Source organism: Scyliorhinus torazame, chromosome 2 (genome assembly GCF_047496885.1).
Source record: "Scyliorhinus torazame isolate Kashiwa2021f chromosome 2, sScyTor2.1, whole genome shotgun sequence".
NCBI lineage: Eukaryota > Metazoa > Chordata > Chondrichthyes > Carcharhiniformes > Scyliorhinidae > Scyliorhinus > Scyliorhinus torazame.
Window position 1 is genome coordinate 60592559 of NC_092708.1, and position 17742 is coordinate 60610300.

Here is a 17742-nt window from a genome sequence, read left to right on the forward strand (position 1 = left end):
TAAAACTTGACATTGCATAAAAACCGTAGTAAGACATTGAGCTTCTCAAGCATGTTCTGCCGTTTGGTGAGATCATTGCTGACTTTGTATCTTGACTCTATTCACCAGACTTGGTTCTATAATCCTCAATTGCTTAAGATAGCAAAAATCAATGAATCACAGATTTAATATGATTAATTCAGCAACCATCTGCTGCTGTTTGTGGTAGAGGGTTCTGAATTTCTATCACCCTTTGTGTGAAGTGATCCCTATCTTCTCACCCAAGTGACATACTCTGATCAGAAGGTTATTCCCCCTGCACTAGACTCCACCACCAGCAGAGAAAAATTCCCTCTACCCAATATCCCTTCCTTTAAAAATCCTGAAATTCTTAATCAATCACCACTGAACCTTCTCTATCCCAGGGAATTTCAGTCTGATTTTTGCTTGGAACCCTGGTGATATTTTGATAACTTCACTGGGCTTGCTTAAAAAGCAATGTATCCTTTTCCTGGTGTGCAATTCCTTACATTATGAATGCATACCCATTATCCCTTCTTTCTGACCTCTACTGCATAACCAAGTCAATAACTTTTCTTTACTTCTATAAACTGTAATTTGAAAAAATTATTTTGTATGCTGACATTCCTGAAAACGACCGATTTCATACCAACATACTACTCCATAAACCACGAGTGCCTAGTGATTATCGCCACACCTTCTGAATCATACCAACCTTATCTCATTCATCCAGTAGTTAATCATGGTAAATTATGGTTTATACATTTGCAGATTATCAGCTATCTTTTGCTCACTCACACCAAATCCTGTGCTCGCTGATTGGCATTAGCTACTGCTTAAGCAACACCTCCATTTTAAAATTCTCATTCTTGTTTTCAAATGCTTCCATAGCCTCATCCCTCCCTATCTCTGTCACCTTCTCCAGCCCTAGAACACTCCAAGCTATCCGCACTCCTCCAATTCTGGTCTCTTGGGCATCCTTGATTTTGATTACACCACCAATAGTGGCTGTACCCTCAGCTCTGGAATACCCTCCCAAAACATCTCCTCTATGCCTCTGTCTCAGACGATAAGTCAATCCTGAAACATACCCCAAGCTATTGATCATCTGCACTTTAGATCCCTGCACATGGTTGAATGTCAGGTTTTGTTTGCTAATGCACCTGCGATGACTTAGGAAGTTTAATATTTTAAAGGTGCTTTATATGAATTCAAGTTGTCATTTTAAGCTGTTATTGAAGCAATCTAGTCATAAAGCATTGTTGGAACAGATTATACCTAGTCAAAACCCTAAACCATGTTGAGTTCATGACAATATATCACTTCGCACCTACCTATCAAAAGCTTTATTACTTCTCTCCACAGAAATCTTTGAGCATTGCCATATACACTGCATTGCCGTGTCTACTTTTATGCCATTCTGATAGTATTAATAGCATAAAGTAAAAGGGACAAGAATTCTGAGGGCTGAATTATATGGAGCACCGTGGTCCGTTCCCCTCCCCCAGCTAAAAACCATGGGAGCAGGGAGCCCACCACCCATTGTTATTTCATGCCTATTTGGTGACTGATAAGCTGGAGCCAGGATGTTTTCCCTCAAGAACAAGAGGTTCTGCCACAAAGATCTGTCGGCAGATCAGAGGCCAGGAACTTTCAATGTAGCGGCAGTACCACAGGGAGAAGTTGGGTGAGGGATTGGGGCAGAGAATAAGAGGCCATTGGGTGAGGACGATCATGGGGTGGTGGTGGGGGAAGTGGGCGCTTACAGCTTGGGGGGACCTCTGTTGAGATCAGGGGGCTAGTTAACCCCCCCCCCCCCCCCCCCCCCCCCCCCCCCTCCACACCACCTCCCCCATCAGCCCCACAGGAAAGCCTGCCAGGCTGGTCAGTTAGTGAGGGGATCTCCTGCCACGATTGAAATCCCAGTGGCAGTTGGATGAGTTCCTTATGTAGCATTAATTGAGATACTACAATTATCTTGCCTTGTGCTAGAGTGTGCTCCAACTAGTGGAGAATTTTCCCTCTGATTCCCATTATCTTAAGTATTGCCATGGTTTCTTGATACCACACTCAGTCATGTGCAGTCAAAAGCTAGGGGCTTTTCACAGTAATTTCATTGAAGCCTACTTGTAACAATAAGCGATTATTATTATGCTGCTGCCTTGGTGACAGGGGCAGTCATTCTCATCAATCTCTGGAATTTAGTCCACGTTGACCAAGGCTGTAATTAACTCTGGAGCTCAGTGAGTCTGGTGAAACCCAAACTTAATATCAGTTAGTATAATAATAATCTTTATTAGTGTCGCAAGTATGCTTACATTAACACTGCAATGAGGTTACTGTGACAATCCCCTAGTCGCCACACTCCAGCGCCTGTTCAGGTGCACTGAGGGAGAATTCAAAATGTACAATTCACCTAACAAGCACGTCTTTCGGGATTTGTGGGAGGAAACCGTAGCATCCAGAGGAAACCCACGCAGACACGGGGAGAACGTGCAGACTCCGCACAGACAGTGACCCAAGCCGGGAATCGAACCCGGCTCCCTGGCATTGATGAAGCAACAGTGCTAACCACTGTGCTACCGTGCTGCCCATAGGAGGTTATCACTGAGTAAGTGCCGCTTGATATCACTGTTGACAACACCTTTCATCACTTTGCTGATGATTCAAGAGTAGACTGATGGGGAGATAATTGGCCGGGTAGGATTTGTCCTGCTTTTTGTGGGCAGGATGTATCTGGGCAATTTTCCACATCATCGGTTAGTTGCCACTGTTGCAGCTGGAACAGGTGACTAGAGGTATGACTGATTCTGGAGCACAGGACTTCAGTACTGTTGTCGGCATGTTGTAAAGGCCCATAGCCTTCGCAATATCTAGTACCTTTTTTATTAATTGAATTCCAAATTCCACCAGCTGCCACAGTGGGATTTAAACCAGGGTCCCAAGAGCATCTGCCTGGACCTCCAATTTACTAATCCAGTGACATTATCACAATGTCACTGCCTCCCTTGAGGTACAGTATTGGTCCAGTTTTTAGCTAACAACTTAGCCTGGAGTGTGATTTGTGAACTCCAGGTATGAGAGGGTCAAAGGCATTGAAAAGATCATTTAAAAAGTCTAAATCCCATGAGGATGAGCAGAAAATGGATAGCCTTTAAAATGTAGAATCTTTTTGTTCTTTATCAAATGTAATTTCCTTAAATAGTTCATAAGATCATCCTCTGATGGAGATAATTTGTGTTTTTTAAGACTTTTTCAACGCTTCATTATCGCGAATGCACCGGTTTTCAGTTGAGCTTTCCAGCTCATGGATCACCTCATAGTATTACCTTCACAAAGTGTTTCCAGAAGCTGCTTCCATGTCAAAAGTGAGGGCTGAATGTCCATTCATTTTAAAATATGTTTGCTTCAATGCAAAAAGTATAACAGATATGACAAATGAACTGAGAGCCTGGATTACCGCATGGTACTGTGATGCAATTGCAATTACGGAGGCATGGTTTAAGGAGGGAGAGGGCTTAACATTTCTGGATATTGTTGGTTTAGATGGGACATAAGGGGAAACAAAAGAGTTGCATTGCTGATTAGGGAGCAGATCACTGTGTTGAGGGAGGATACACTGGAGGGGTCTTGTAGTGAGGCATTATGGCTGGAGCTTGTCATGATATTCAGATAAACATCATGGTGCAAACATACATACACACTGATGGACAGATCAACGGACCAATCAATACACACACAACATCACAGCCAATCACAGGCAAGAGCATACACACTATAAAACGGGGAACACGATACTTCCTGCTCATTCCAGCAGGAGACAGCTCAGGGCACAGAGCTCACAGCAAGCCACTCAGACATTCACCATGTGCTGAGTGCTTCTCCAAGATAGTGTTAGGGCTAGGTCCACAGGTCAGAGGATAATGAACGAACCACAGTAACCAGTTTACAGATGTTGTTATTGTTAGTAATAAAACTGAGTTGTACCATCCGCAACCGTGTTGGTTCGTCTATGTAGCAGAGCACCCAACATGACAGAGCTCAGGAATAAGAAGGGTGAAATCACAATTTTGGGAGTGTACTATAGGCCTCTCAACAGCTGGCAGGAGACAGAGGAGCAGTTGTGTAGTCAGATACTAAAAAGGTGTGAAAAAAGCAAGGTAGTTGTGATGGGTGACTTTAACTTCCCCCAAATTGACTGGGAATCCCTAACAGCCAGGGGTACAGATAGCGAGCAATTTGTTCAATGTGTCCAGGAGAACTTTTTGATACAGTATGTTGACAATCCAACCAGGGAGGGGGCCACATCAGAATTGGTATTGGGGAATGAGCCAGTCTAGGTGATTGATGTTGCAGTGGGATAGCATTTTGGGCTTAATGACCATAATTCCATAAGATTTCGAATAGTCATGGATAAGGACAAGAGTGGCCCATGGGTGAGGGTGCTTAATTGGGCGAGGGCCAATTACATCCAAATTAGACAGGAATTGGGGAATGTGGATTGGGAGTGGCAATTTGACGGAAAATCCACGTCTGACATGTGGGGGACTTTTAAAGACCAGTTGGTGAAGTGCATGTCCCTGCAAAAATGAAGGATAGAAATGGCAGGATTCGGGAAACATGGATGACAAGGGACATTGTAAGCTTAGTCAAAAGGTAAAAGGAAGCATACAATAGGTCTAGGCATCTAAAAAGTGACAAAGCCTTTGAGGAATACAGTGAAAGTAGGAAGAAACTTAAACTTGGAATTAGGAGGGCTAAAAGGGGCCAAAAATGTCTTCAGCAAACATGGTCAAGGAGAATCACCAGGCTTTTCATGCATATATAAGGCGCAAGAGAAAAAGTAGGCCCACTCAAGGACATTGGAGGGAAGTTATGCGTGGAACCATAGGAAGTTGGTGAACTCCATAATCAGTACTTTGTATCAGTATTCACCAGGGAGAAGGACATGACAGATGTTGAAATCAGGGATATGTTTCTGAATGCTCTTGAGAACGCCAATACATCAAAGGAGGAAGTGTTGAGTATCCTAAATTGCATTAAGGTAGACATTATTAAAGATGGGATCGCGGAGTACTTGGAAATGCATGATAAAATAGGACTGAGTCAGCACAGCTTTGTCAAAGGGAGGTCATGTCTGACAAATCTGTTAGAGTTCTTTGAGGAGGTAACAAGGAAGTTAGACAAAGGAGAACCAGTGGACGTGATTTATTTAGATTTCCAGAAGGTCTTTGACAAGGAGCCACATAGGAGACTGTTAAATAAGTTAAGAGCCCATGGTGTTAAGGATAAGATCCTGGCATGGATAGAGGATTGGCTGACTGGCAGAAGGCAGAGTGGGGATAAAGGGGTCTTTTTCAGGATGGCAGGCGGTGACTAATGGTGTGCCTCAGGGGTCTGTGCTGGGACCACAACTTTTCACAATATACATTAATGATCTGGAAGAAGGAACTGAAGGTACTGTTGCTATGTTTGCAGATGATACAAAGATCTGTAGAGGGACAGGTATTATTGAGGAAGCAGGGAGGCTGCAGAAGGATTTGGACAGGCTAGAAGAGTGGGTAATGAAGTGGCAGATGGTATACAATGTGGAAAAATGTGAGGTTATGCATTTTGGAAGGAGGAATGGAGACATAGACTATTTTCTAAATGGTGAAATGCTTAGGAAATCAAAGCACAAAGAGACTTGGGAGTCCTTGTTCACGATTCTCTTAAGGTTAACGTACAGGTTCAGTCGGCAGTTAGGAAGGCAAATGCAATATTAGCATTCATGTCGAGAGGGCTAGAATACAAGACCAGGGATGTACTTCTGAGGCTATACAAGGCTCTGGTGAGACCCCATTCGCAGTATTGTGAGCAGTTTTGGGCTCCATATCTAAGGAACATTCATGTTTAATTTTAATAATCACAAATGATGCCTTACCTCTCTGAAAGGGTGTCTTTCCGCTCCCAAAGGTGTCCCAGGACCATATCCTTTCCAAAGAGGTATTCTGGCTATCTAAATGAACCCACCAAGTTCACACCTGCGTTTAGCTAGTCTCATCTACACACTCCCGGCTTGCACATTCCGGGCCTGCCTAACTCCCACTTCAGTGGAGGCGGCTGGTGCTTTAAGTCACCAGCCAGCTCCGTAAACCACACACGTGTAAACCCCAGCCTGACTCCGGGGCCTGAAAGTTACATGAAACTGATGTCTGTTGAAAATGAGTAAACAGTGATATTAAATTTAGGCAAATGTTAGATGTTTCCTTTTGACCACAAGTTATGTATCTGAAGTATCTCCTCACACCAAACCATGAACATTACTGTCTTGCAACCACTCAGATATTCAAGCGTGACAAATATTTTCCATAGAATCCAGAGAGTCTCCACAGTGCCATTCGGCCCATCAAGTCTGCACTGAGTTTTTGAGTATCTTCATGTGCTTTCTCTCCTTCGAGAGATCGAAGTGGGGTGATTCCATGAGCACTTAGAGAGATAGAGAAAGTTCACTACAGAGCTTATTGTTTTCATACAAATCCTCTGTATCAGTGTAAACAGCTTTACTTCCACAGTGATCCCCTGCATCTTCGGGCAGCACAAGTGGATAGCACTGTGGCTTCACAGCGCCAGGGTCTCCGGTTCGATTCCCCGCTGGGTCACTGTCTGTGTGGAGTCTGCACGTTCTCCCCGTGTCTGCGTGGGTTTCCTCCGGGTGCTCCGGTTTCCTCCCACAGTCCAAAGATGTGCAGGTTAGGTGGATTGGCCATGCTAAATTGTCCTTAGTGTCCAAAAAGGGTGGGAGGGGTTATTGGGTTATGGGGATAAGGTGGAAGTGAGGGCTTAAGTGGGTTGGTGCAGACTCGATGGGCCGAATGGCCTCATTCTGCTTTCTATGTTCTATCCTCTCACTCTATAACAGGAGAAGGCAAAACAATTCTGGAACATACCAGCATATCACATGCACGGTAAATTGCAACCCTAAACTGATGGCCGAAGATAGTGAGCTCTCCTTTAAGTCCATTGGCAAATGCAAGAAGGTTGATAGGCTTGCCATTTTGCTCAACAAAAACATTTCTTGGAATAAAAATGAACACTGTCACACAGCCAGCTGGAGAGACAAAGAAAAGGCAGATGAAAGAATGGCCAAATATAATAAAGAGGCATTCTGACTTCACTGATTCTAGCGAACCTTGCATTATTCGAACAGACTTGGAGGTTAATACATTGACAAGTGCAAGAAAGACCTTGTAGATTGAAAAATTGAGTTGCTTAACATTCTGAGTTAACTGAAAAAGAATTTATGGAACATTGTTTCTCTGCAGCAATAAGATATTAGATTCTTTAAGTTTTTTTTATTACCATTTGAACCTACTTCTTTTCTGCACTTGAATACCAGGCACTGGCTAATGACAGAGATCAATGCTGTACATGCCTGATGGAGAGGATTACACTGTTATGTCAGAAATTCTTTAGCACGATTACCTGAAGGTCAGACCAAGATACTGAAATAAATTTGTAGGCTTGAAAGGATATAAGAGTTTCTTGCACAGCAGTCAACCTGCTACTAAATTGTCCTGTGTGTTTTTGATATAATGTGTTACTTTTGCTTTGGCAGATGTGGAACAAATGGCTTTAGACTGGCTTACTGGAAACTATTACTTTGTGGATGATGTCAGTGACCGAATATTTGTGTGCACTCAAAATGGTGAAACTTGCATCACACTACTAGACCTGGAGCTACACAATCCCAAAGGAATTGCCCTTGATCCAGCCATGGGGTAAGTTTATTAACTTACATTCTATCCAATTTCCTGCAGGTGGTTTTAGGACATTCATATGTATTGGAGAAATCGTTGGTTGGTATATTAAATACATTTAATTTAATACAGGATAAACCAAGTTTATGACGAGTAAGAGCGCCTTATCAATCGTGCACTTTTAGATGGCTGAAGCACCTTTGGTTTAGTGTAACATTCTCAGTATGCCAATTGGTTAATTTTAATTGCGAATCGCATCTAATGAGCACTGTGCATATTTTATGCAGCTAATTAATGGATCAGGCAGTTCATTGCGGAAAATCATTGGGGCTAAATTGATTTTGGGATGCTGTGAGGCACCTTAAGGTTCCAAAATTGGGTGTATTACCCCATGCAACCTGGGGCTGATTTTACACCTCACAGGAGTGAGTTGGCAGAAGTAGGGTCTTTAAAATTGGACGTCATGCTATGGGTGTCATTCCCGTTGTCTATCTGCCTGGGCCCCTTTTGTGAGGGCCACGAAGAATCCAGCACGAGTTGAAGTACAGAAAGAAATAACATTTATTTACAATAACATATATGTACAACAGAAGCAGCACCTTCCCTTGCTGCTCACTCACCTCTAGACGGTTCCAAACTGGCCAGCTTTATTTATGCAGGGAATCTGCTAATGATTTCTCCGCCCCCCCTCATTGGGGAAGCTCATACTCCCAAAGGATTGTGGGATTGCCATTAGTCCCCAGACAATGGTAAGCAGGCTGGTTATAACATCCCTCCTCCCCCCAAAGTCCAAGGAATCCACCGAAGACCCTGGCGAAGGAGGGCATCGGACTCGTTTTGCCGCAGGCCGGACACCATTTGCACGAGGCGCTGGATCGGGCGGCGTGTAACGAGATGGGGAACAGTGTAACGGTTGTACAACCACGGCCCATGGGCCCGAGGATTCCCCCTCTGAGGCGCCCTCTGTCTCCATCTCGGAGTCGGAGTCTGCTGCCTCCGTCATCTCAGCGTCTCTATCTCCACGCGGTTCTGCAACGACCTGCGCAGGCTTTGAGTGCGGCACCAGAGGAAGATTGTAAGGAATACTTTCCACTGTGTCTGGTCTCTGTGGCTGTAGAAATGAGCTCCGGGCCGACAATCTTTGGAAGGGATGGTCTTCTGGACCGAACGTGGTCTACATGCTTGCACTGGAGACAACCCTGGGCTTGCACCTGGTAAGATATAGGGCCCATTTGGCAAAAGGTTACGCCAGGGACCCACTGGGCACCACCAGCAAAATTCCGAACGATCACTGGGTCACCAGGCACAAACTGCCAAATCGGCTGATGCCGAGAAAATCCCTGTCCCTGCCGTTCTTGTGTGCAGCGTACTTTTGCGCCAATGTCCGGGAAAATCATGCTAAGGCGGTTGCGAAGTCTCCGGCCCATTAGGAGTTCTGCGGGAACTACCCCAGTCACCGCATGTGGGGTGGTCCTATATGAAAACAAAAAAGGAGCCAGTCTCGTGTCCATCGACCCGGAAGACTGCTTCTTTAGGCCTCGTTTGAATGTCTGCACTGCGCGCTCCGCCAACCCATTTCAAGCCGGGTGGGATGGGGCAGTGCGGATATGGCGTATGCCGTTCATCTTCATGAACCTCGCAAACTCCTCACTTGTGAACGGAGTGCCATTGTCCATGACCAGCACCTCGGGGAGGCCATGCGTACTGAAAGAAAACACATCTTCTCGATTGTTGTGCAGGACGTTGTGCCTCCCATCTTATGCACCTCTAGCCATTTAGACTGGGCATCAGTTAATAGAAGGAACATGGATCCTTGAAAAGGGCCGGCGCAATCCGCATGCAAGCGTGCCCAAGGCCGCCCTGGCCATTCCCAATGATGTAGGGGCACGGCCGGCAGAAGCTTCTGATGCTCCTGGCAAATGGAACAGTTTTGGGCCACCTTCTCAATGTCGGTGATGAGGCCTGGCCACCAGACATAACTCCGGGCCAACATTTTCATTTTGGTCACACCTGGATGCCCATTGTGAAAATCTTTTAGTATCAGCTCCTGTCCTTTTTCCTGGACAATCACACGCTACAAGAGGATGCCGTCTTCCACGCTAAGTTCTGACAGCTTGGAGGAAAATGCCCGCAACTCACCTGGGAGCTGTCTATGCTGCCCACCATACAGGACTATGTGCCGAACCTTTGACAGGACTGGCTCCGTCTGGGTCAACTCACAGATCTGTGATGCCATGACAGGCAAGGTGTCCATAAAGTTCAGGGTTGCAACCACCTCACCGGTCGTGTGGGTCGACATGGGGCCGGTCGATAAAGGCAATCGGCTCAGTGCGTCGGCATTCGCTATCTAAGTTCCTGGTTTGTTCTCCAGAGAATACTCGTAGGCAGCGAGCAACAAAGCCCAGCGCTGGATCCGTGCGGAAGCAATGGGCGGTATTGGCTTATCCTCTCGGAAAAGTCCCAGCAGAGGCTTATGATCAGTCATGATAGTGAAGCGGCAGCCATACACGTATTGGTGGAAGCATTTCGCCGCAAAGACCACCGCCAGGTCCTCCTTCTCGATATGCGCGTACTTTTTATTCCGCTGCAGTCAATGTGCGGGAGGTGAAAGCTATCAGCCGCTCGGCCCCGTTCTCCATCTTGTGGGACAGGACGGCCCCAATACCATACGGGGATGCATCACATGTGATGAGCAAAGGCTTTCCAGAATCATAGTGGGTTAGTAACCCAGACGACGACAATTGTTGTTTTACCCGCCGGAAAGCGGTTTCTTGCAGCTGACCCCAAACCCAGGTGTGATCCTTCTTTCGCAGAAGGTGCAACGGGGCCAGCATAGTTGCCAGATTGGGGAGGAACTTCCCGTAATAGTTTACGAGGCCGAGAAAAGAACGAAGATGCGAAGTGTCGGTCGGGGCGGGGGCCTTTTGAATTACGCGCACCTTCTCTGCAACGGGGTGCAAGCCTTCGCGGTTCACCCGATAACCCAGGTAGACTACTTCCTTCACCTGAAAGATGCATTTTGTGCTACGTAAACGGACTCCAGCCTCCGAAAAGCGTCTAAGGCCAGCCTCCAAATTTTCCAAATGTTCCTGCTCCGATGTCCCTGTATTCAAAACGTCATCTAAGTAGACAGTGACACGCGTTAAACCTCTCAAAATGCCCTCCGTGACGCATTGAAAAATAGCGCAGGCAGAGGATACTCCAAAGGGCAATCCTGTATATTCATAGAGGCCCCGGTGTGTGTTAATCGTTACATATGGCCGGGAGGCAGGGTCCAGCTCCAACTGTAGGTAGGCATGACTCATATCTAATTTTGTGAACGAGAGTCCGACTGCAAGCTTCGCGTAGAGATCTTCTATGCGAGGCATTGGATATCGGTTGAGTCGGGAAGCCGTATTTACTGTAAGTTTATAGTCGGCGCACAAGCGAACTGTGGCATCTGGCTTCATTACAGGTACAATTGCTGCTGCCCAGTCAGCGAAACGGACGGGCCTGATAATACCCAAAGTCTCCAAACGAGTGAGCTCCCCTTCTACCTTCTCGAGCAAGGCATAAGGCACCGGGCGCGCCCAGAAATAGCGCGGCGTGGCTCCTGGTTCGACTTGGATACGGGCTACGGCCCCTTTTATTTTCCCCAAACTGGGCTGGAATACATCTGGGTATCATCTTAGTACCTCAGTCAACCCTCCAGAAAATGTTTGGAGGATGTGCTGCCACTGCAGCCGCAAATGATGCAACCAGTCCGGACCCAACAGGCTGGGCCCGTGGCTGCGCACCACAATAAGTGGGAAATGCCCCTCCTGGCATCCATAAACAACAGGAGTCATCGTAGTTCCTGCAATGTCCAATGGTTCCCCCGTGTAGGTGGCCAACCTGGCCTGTGTGTCGGTTAATGTAAGGCTCTGTATATCCTGCTTGATGCGGTCGAATGGCCTCTGGGCGATCACGGAGACCAATGGCGGGTGACCATTGACCCGTACTGTCAACTTAATGGGGGCCACACGGGGAGCTGTCACACAATGCAGCTGCAGACAGTCGTCCTCCGTCTCCACGCCCTCGGGAGTAGTCGCCGCAGGTTCATCCAAATGGAAGGTACGGCCCCTGGGCTGGCCCCAGTATCTGTTGGAACGACGGCGCCTCTGGCGCCCCCAAGACAGGCGTCTGTGACGGGGTCGGCGCTCACAAGTCTGACACGGACAGAGCTCCTCATCCATTGGTTCTGGAGAAGGCTCCCTTTGGGGAGGAATGTCCGACGGCCACTGGCGTCGATCCAGACGTCGCCTCATCCAAGGTACCGCAGGGGTGCAGGGGTACGCTTTCGTACGGAAGGGGTTGCGCCCCAAGGCTTGCACCTCCATTCCCTGTAGCTCCTGCACTCCCCGTTCTGTGCTCTCTCGGGACAATACTATTTGAATGGCCTGTTGAAAAGTCAATGTTGGCTCCGCTAACAACTTTCTCTAGGTGGCCGCATTGTTAATGCCGCAAACCAAACGGTCGCGTAACATTTCTGACAAGGTCTCACCATAGTCACAGTACTCCACAATCCTGCATAGCCTGGATAGAAACTCGGCAAGGGATTCTCCTGGTGTCCTCTCAGCGGTATTAAACCGGTAACGTTGGACTATTGTGGATGGGGTTGGGTTAAAATGTTGCCCCACTAAGTTCACAAGTTGCCGGGGCAGAGGGGGGGCGGGGTGTGGGCCCCAGCTGGTGCCAGGTCCCTGAGGAAGACTGTGTCTTGCCAGCCGTCGGGGTACGCCACGTAGGCGTACTGCGGGGTCGCATGGAGTAACTGCCTTGTGGAGCAGCACGTGCTTGCGGAGGAGAACGGGTACTGAAGCTGCCAGCTACGTAGGGAGCGAAACCCCGGAGGTGGACTTCCTGGGGAAGGCAAGGAGACAATTATGGGGGGTTGCATTAGTCGCCGTGCATAGTAGCGATCTGATGGAGCGAAGGGGGTCGGGGAGGACCTCCTGTCAGCAGGAGACCGGGAGATCTTTGGATCATTGGGCCAGCTGGATGGCATTCCAGACCGTCCTGTTCTCCCTCCACCTGCCCGTTTTCCCAGGGGTTGTAGCTGGTCATCCTGCTCGAGGCAATGCCCTTGCTGAGCAGATACTGGCGCAGCTCATCACTCATAAAGGAGGATCCCCGGTCGCTGTGGATGTAGGCGGGGAAACCGAACAGGGCGAAGATGGTGTTGAGGGCTTTGATGACGGTGGCAGTCGTCATATCGGGGCATGGGACGGCGATGGGGAATCTGGAGTATTCGTCGACCACATTAAGGAAATACGTGTTTCGGGCGGTGGAGGGAGGGGTCCTTTGAAATCCATGCTGAGGCATTCAAAGGGGCAGGAGGCCTTCACTAGGTGCGCTCGATCTGGCCGGTAGAAGTGCGGTTTGCACTCCGCGCAGACCTGGCAGTCTCTGGTGATAGGCCTGACCTCCTCAATGAAGTAGGGCAGATTGCGGGCCTTTACGAAGTGAAAGAACCGGGTGACCCCTGGGTGACAGAAAGCGTCGTGTAGGGTCCGGAGTCGGTCCACTTGTGTGCTGGCACATGTACCTCGGGATAGGGCATCGGGGGGGCTCGTTGAGTTTACCGGGGCGATACAAAATCTTGTAATTGTAGGTGGAGAGCTCGATCCTCCACCTCAAGATTTTATCATTTTTGATCTTGCCCCGCTGTGTGTTATTGAACATGAAGGCAACCGACCGTTGGTCAGTGAGGAGAGTGAATCTCCTGCCGGCCAGGTAATGCCTTCAATGCCGCATAGCTTCTACGATGGCTTTGGCCTCCTTCTCGACGGAAGAGTGCCGGATTTCGGAGGCATTGAGGGTGCGGGAAAAGAATGCCATGAGTCTGCCGGCCTGGTTGAGGGTGGCGGCCAGAGCAACGTCTGATGCATCGCTCTCGACTTGGAAGGGGAGCGTCTCATCAACCGCATGCATCGCGGCCTTGGCAATGTCGGCCTTGATACGGTTGAAGGCCTGGTGAGCCTCGGCCTTCAGTGGGAAAACGGTGGAGTGAATGAGTGGGTGGGCCTTGTCCGCACAGTTAGGGACACACTGGTATGTATGAGAAGAACCCCAGGCATTGTTTGAGAGCCTTAGGGCAGTGGGGGAGAGGTAGTTCCATGAGGGGGTGCATGCGATCGGGGTCGGGCCCTAGAACTCCATTTTGCACCACATAGCCGAGGATGGCTCAGCGGTTGGTGCTGAACATGCCCTTCTCCTTGTTGTACGTTAGGTTGAGGAGTTTGGCGGTGTGGAGGAATTTGGAAAGGTTAGCGTTGTGGTCCTGCTGGTCATGGCCACAGATGGTGACGTTTTCCAGGTACGGGAAGGTGGCCCGCAGTCCGTACCGCTCAACCATTCGTCCATCTCCCGTTGGAAGACCGAGACCCTGTTAGTGATGCCGAAGGGAACCCTAAGGAAGTGGTAAAGGCAGCCGTCCGCTTCAAACGCGGTGTACGGGCGGTCCGCCTTGCGAATGGGGAGCTGGTGGCAGGCAGATTTCTGGTCCACTGTCGAGAAGGCCCGGTATTGTGGAATCTGATTGACCATATCAGACATGCGTGGGAGGGGGTACGCATCGAGCTGCGTGTACCGATTGATGGTCTGACTGTAGTCAACGACCATCCTGTTTTTCTCCCCAGTTTTCACAACTACCACTTGTGCTCTCCAGGGGCTGTTGCTGGCCTCGATTATGCCTTCCTGCAGCAGCCGCTGGACTTCAGACCTGATGAAAGTCCTGTCCTGGGCACTGTACCGTCTTCTCCTGGTGGCGACGGGTTTGCAATCCGGGGTGAGGTTTGCAAACAGAGAATGCGGGTCGACCTTAAGGGTCATGAGACTGCGTACAGTAAGGGATGGTAGGGGCCCGCCGAATTTCAGGGTTAGATTTTGGAGGTTGCACTGTAAGTCCAGGCCGAGTAGCAAGGCAGCGCAGATGTTGGGGAGGACGTAGAGCCGGAAGTCACTGAACTCTATGCCCAGGATGGTGAGGGTGGCGGTGCAGTACCCCCGGATCTCCACAGAGTGGAGGCCAGGGAGATTCTCTGGTTAATGGGGTGTACCACGAGGGAGCAGCGCCTTACTGTATCGGGGTGGATGAAGCTCTCTGTGCTCCTGGAGTCAAGAAGGCATGATGTCGTGTGCCCATCGACCTTTACCGTCTTAGACGCGGTTGCGAGGTTGTGCGGCCGTGACTGGTTGATCATGATGGAGGCGAGCTATAGCTGGTGTTGGAAGGCCCCTGGCTGGTCGGCGGCAGTTGCAGGCGATGAGCGGCCCGATTAGGTGACCGACGAGCAGGGGTCCTGAGGCGGGGGAGATGGTGGCGCCCACGGGGCGCACGTGGTGGGTGGCGTTAAAGATGGCGGCGCCCATGGGCCGCACAAGACCTGATAGGGGGAAGATGACGGCGCCCACGGGCCGCACATGTCCTGAGGCAAGCAAGATGGCGGTGTCCACGGGCCGCACATGGTCCGAGGTGAGGAAGATGATGGCGCCCAAGGACCACACATAGGTTGCGGGGGAGAAAATAGCGGCGCCCACGGGTTGCACGTGGGGGGTGCAGGAACAATGGGCCTGGTTACAGCGGTGATTGAGCGGGCCTGGCACACAGCAGCGAAATTTCCTTTCTTCCCGCAGACCTTGCAGAGTACGCCCCATGCTGGGCAGCGCTGCCGGGGTTGCTTTGTCCGCAGAAGCAGCACTTGGGTCCCACGGGGTTGGATGGCTGCCGCGCGGCGCAGGCTTGGGGTTGGCTGAGGACAGTCGCTCGTGGGGTCCACAATGGGGTGCTCGCTGATGGGGTCCACGATGTCCAGGAGGGGGGCGCCGTGCGGTCGGGGGCGTACGCTTATATATTACGGGTGGCGACCGTTCGTGAGATTGCGAGTTTCTTGTTCGCCGCAACGTCGAGGGTAGCCCCTTCTATGAGGCGCTGGCGGATGTAAGCCAACCCTATGCCTGTAACGAAAGCGTCCCTTATTCGGAGTTTGGAATGTTCAATGGTCGAAACGGCCTGGCAATTGCAGTCCCTCGCCAGGGCGTGCAGGGCACACCAGAAATCTTCCACAGACTGACCGGGGAGTTGATGCCGCGTGGACGGGAGGTGCCTGGCGTAGAGTTTGTTGGTTTGCTGGGTGTAGTTCTCCTTCAGTAGCGCCATGGCCTCAGCGTAGGTAGGTACGTCCCGGATGAGAGGAAAGATATCAGAGCTCAGCCCAGTGTACAGGATCTGGCCCTTCTGTGCCTCTGAGGATGGTTCTGTCGCAGATCCGATGTCGGCTAGCCAATGTGCGAAGGCCAACTTGGTGTTGTCTGATTGAGGGAGCAGTGCAGGCGATCCGGCTTGATGCAGAGGTCCATCGTTGTAAAACCTCTGCTTAATAAATTGATGCACTATCAATTATGACGAGACGAGAGTCGAGAGTAATCGAGGCTTTATTAAGCAGAGGTGTGTAGCCTCCTGCAGCTGCTGCTGAAATGGCTGCAGCTCGGTGAGCACACACATTTATACTCCGCCTACTGGGCGGAGCCAGCAGGCAGGGATCTACCCCCGTACCTGTAGTACAGGAGCTTTACCGTATTACATCTCATATGTGATATATACAACAGTGTTGACTACCACAGGTACGTAAGGCTCCTCATCACCCCAAACGTATGCGGGCCACAGGCGGTGAGCAATATGACCACCTGGCGCTCGTTTTCGGTGATATTGTTTGCCTGGAAATAGTAACGCATCCGTTGTGTGTACTGGTTCCAGCTTTCCAGCGCAGCGTCAAAAACATCCAAACGTCCATACAGAGGCATGGTATAATAGAAAACACCTTCCAACCTGTATCCAACAAAAATCCAGGGAGGTGGCTTCAGCAGTGTACACAGCTATTCACTTTAACCCTCGTCGCCAGTTTTGTGAGGGCCACGAAGAATCCAGCAAGAGTTGAAAGATAGAAAGAAATAAAATGTATTTACAATAACATTTATATACAACAGCAGCAGCAACTTCCCTTGCTGCTCACTGTCCTCTAGCCGGTTCCAAACTGGCCAGCTTTATTTATGCAGAGAATCTGCTAATGATTTCTCCGCCCCCCTCATTGGGGAAGCTCATACTCCCAAAGGATTGTGGGATTGCCATTTGTCCCCAGCCAGTGGTAAGCAGGCAGGTTATAACAGCCCTCTCCCAATGCAATTTTATTAGTGGCAGGGATGGCATCAGGAGGCCTGCCAACACATGGGTCAATTGAGAACCAATTAATGACCAGTTAATAGCCTTTTCCCACCATTGTTGGGATTTCACCCACTGAGACTGCAGGCCAGTGTTAAGTGTCCTTCTGTCAGGACACACCGGATGAACTAGTGGTTGATCAAGGAGGGTAGGGTTGGTGGGGGACTGCAAATTTTTACTAGACAACTGTGCGCACTGGAGGCTTCCCCCACCTCCACCAACATCTTTCCACCCATGCATTTCCCACCCCCTCACAAACCGGCAGCTCTCTGAGATAGGACATCCTCCCCGTATGGGGAAGAATGGCCCGGCTCCATCCAATCAATTGCCCAAAGACATGCAGAGCAGTGGATTGTTACATCAATCGGAGAGCAAGCTGTGTCAGTGCTTCCATTTTTGCATTTCTATGCTCTAGCCTCGTAACATCGTAAACCTGAACAGGATATTAAAAATGTGAAGGAACCCCCACCAGCACTATGCTAAGGTATCATCAAATTCAGATGGATTAGTTGCTTGCTTATTTTGTCTGGCTGTTTCTGCAAGTCTTTGAATTTTGTGTGTTTTATATAGTTGGTGAAAATTTCAAGAGTATGCAGAGATTGGTACGGCAGGTTGCTCCCAGATCTGGGTGGGCTGCTGGACCTTCCTCTTGGCATTGAGCATGTCAGATCGAATCAACAGAGTCCATGCACAACAAGAATAGCTGTTGGAAGAGGACGGAAGAACAGAAGGGCTTCCCAGCAGGATATCAAATCCGCAAAAGCT

General features: G+C 49.3%; 1 protein-coding gene across 1 annotated transcript in view; it reads left to right on the forward strand.

Annotated features, from left to right (window-relative positions):
- Nucleotides 1-17742, forward strand: part of LOC140406643 (low-density lipoprotein receptor-related protein 1B-like) — a 1956985-nt gene that overhangs the window by 1183194 nt on the left and 756049 nt on the right. The window contains exon 7 of the mRNA XM_072494650.1: nt 7598-7760. Within this exon, the coding sequence (XP_072350751.1) occupies nt 7598-7760 (163 nt within the window). The remainder of the gene's footprint in view (nt 1-7597; nt 7761-17742) is intronic.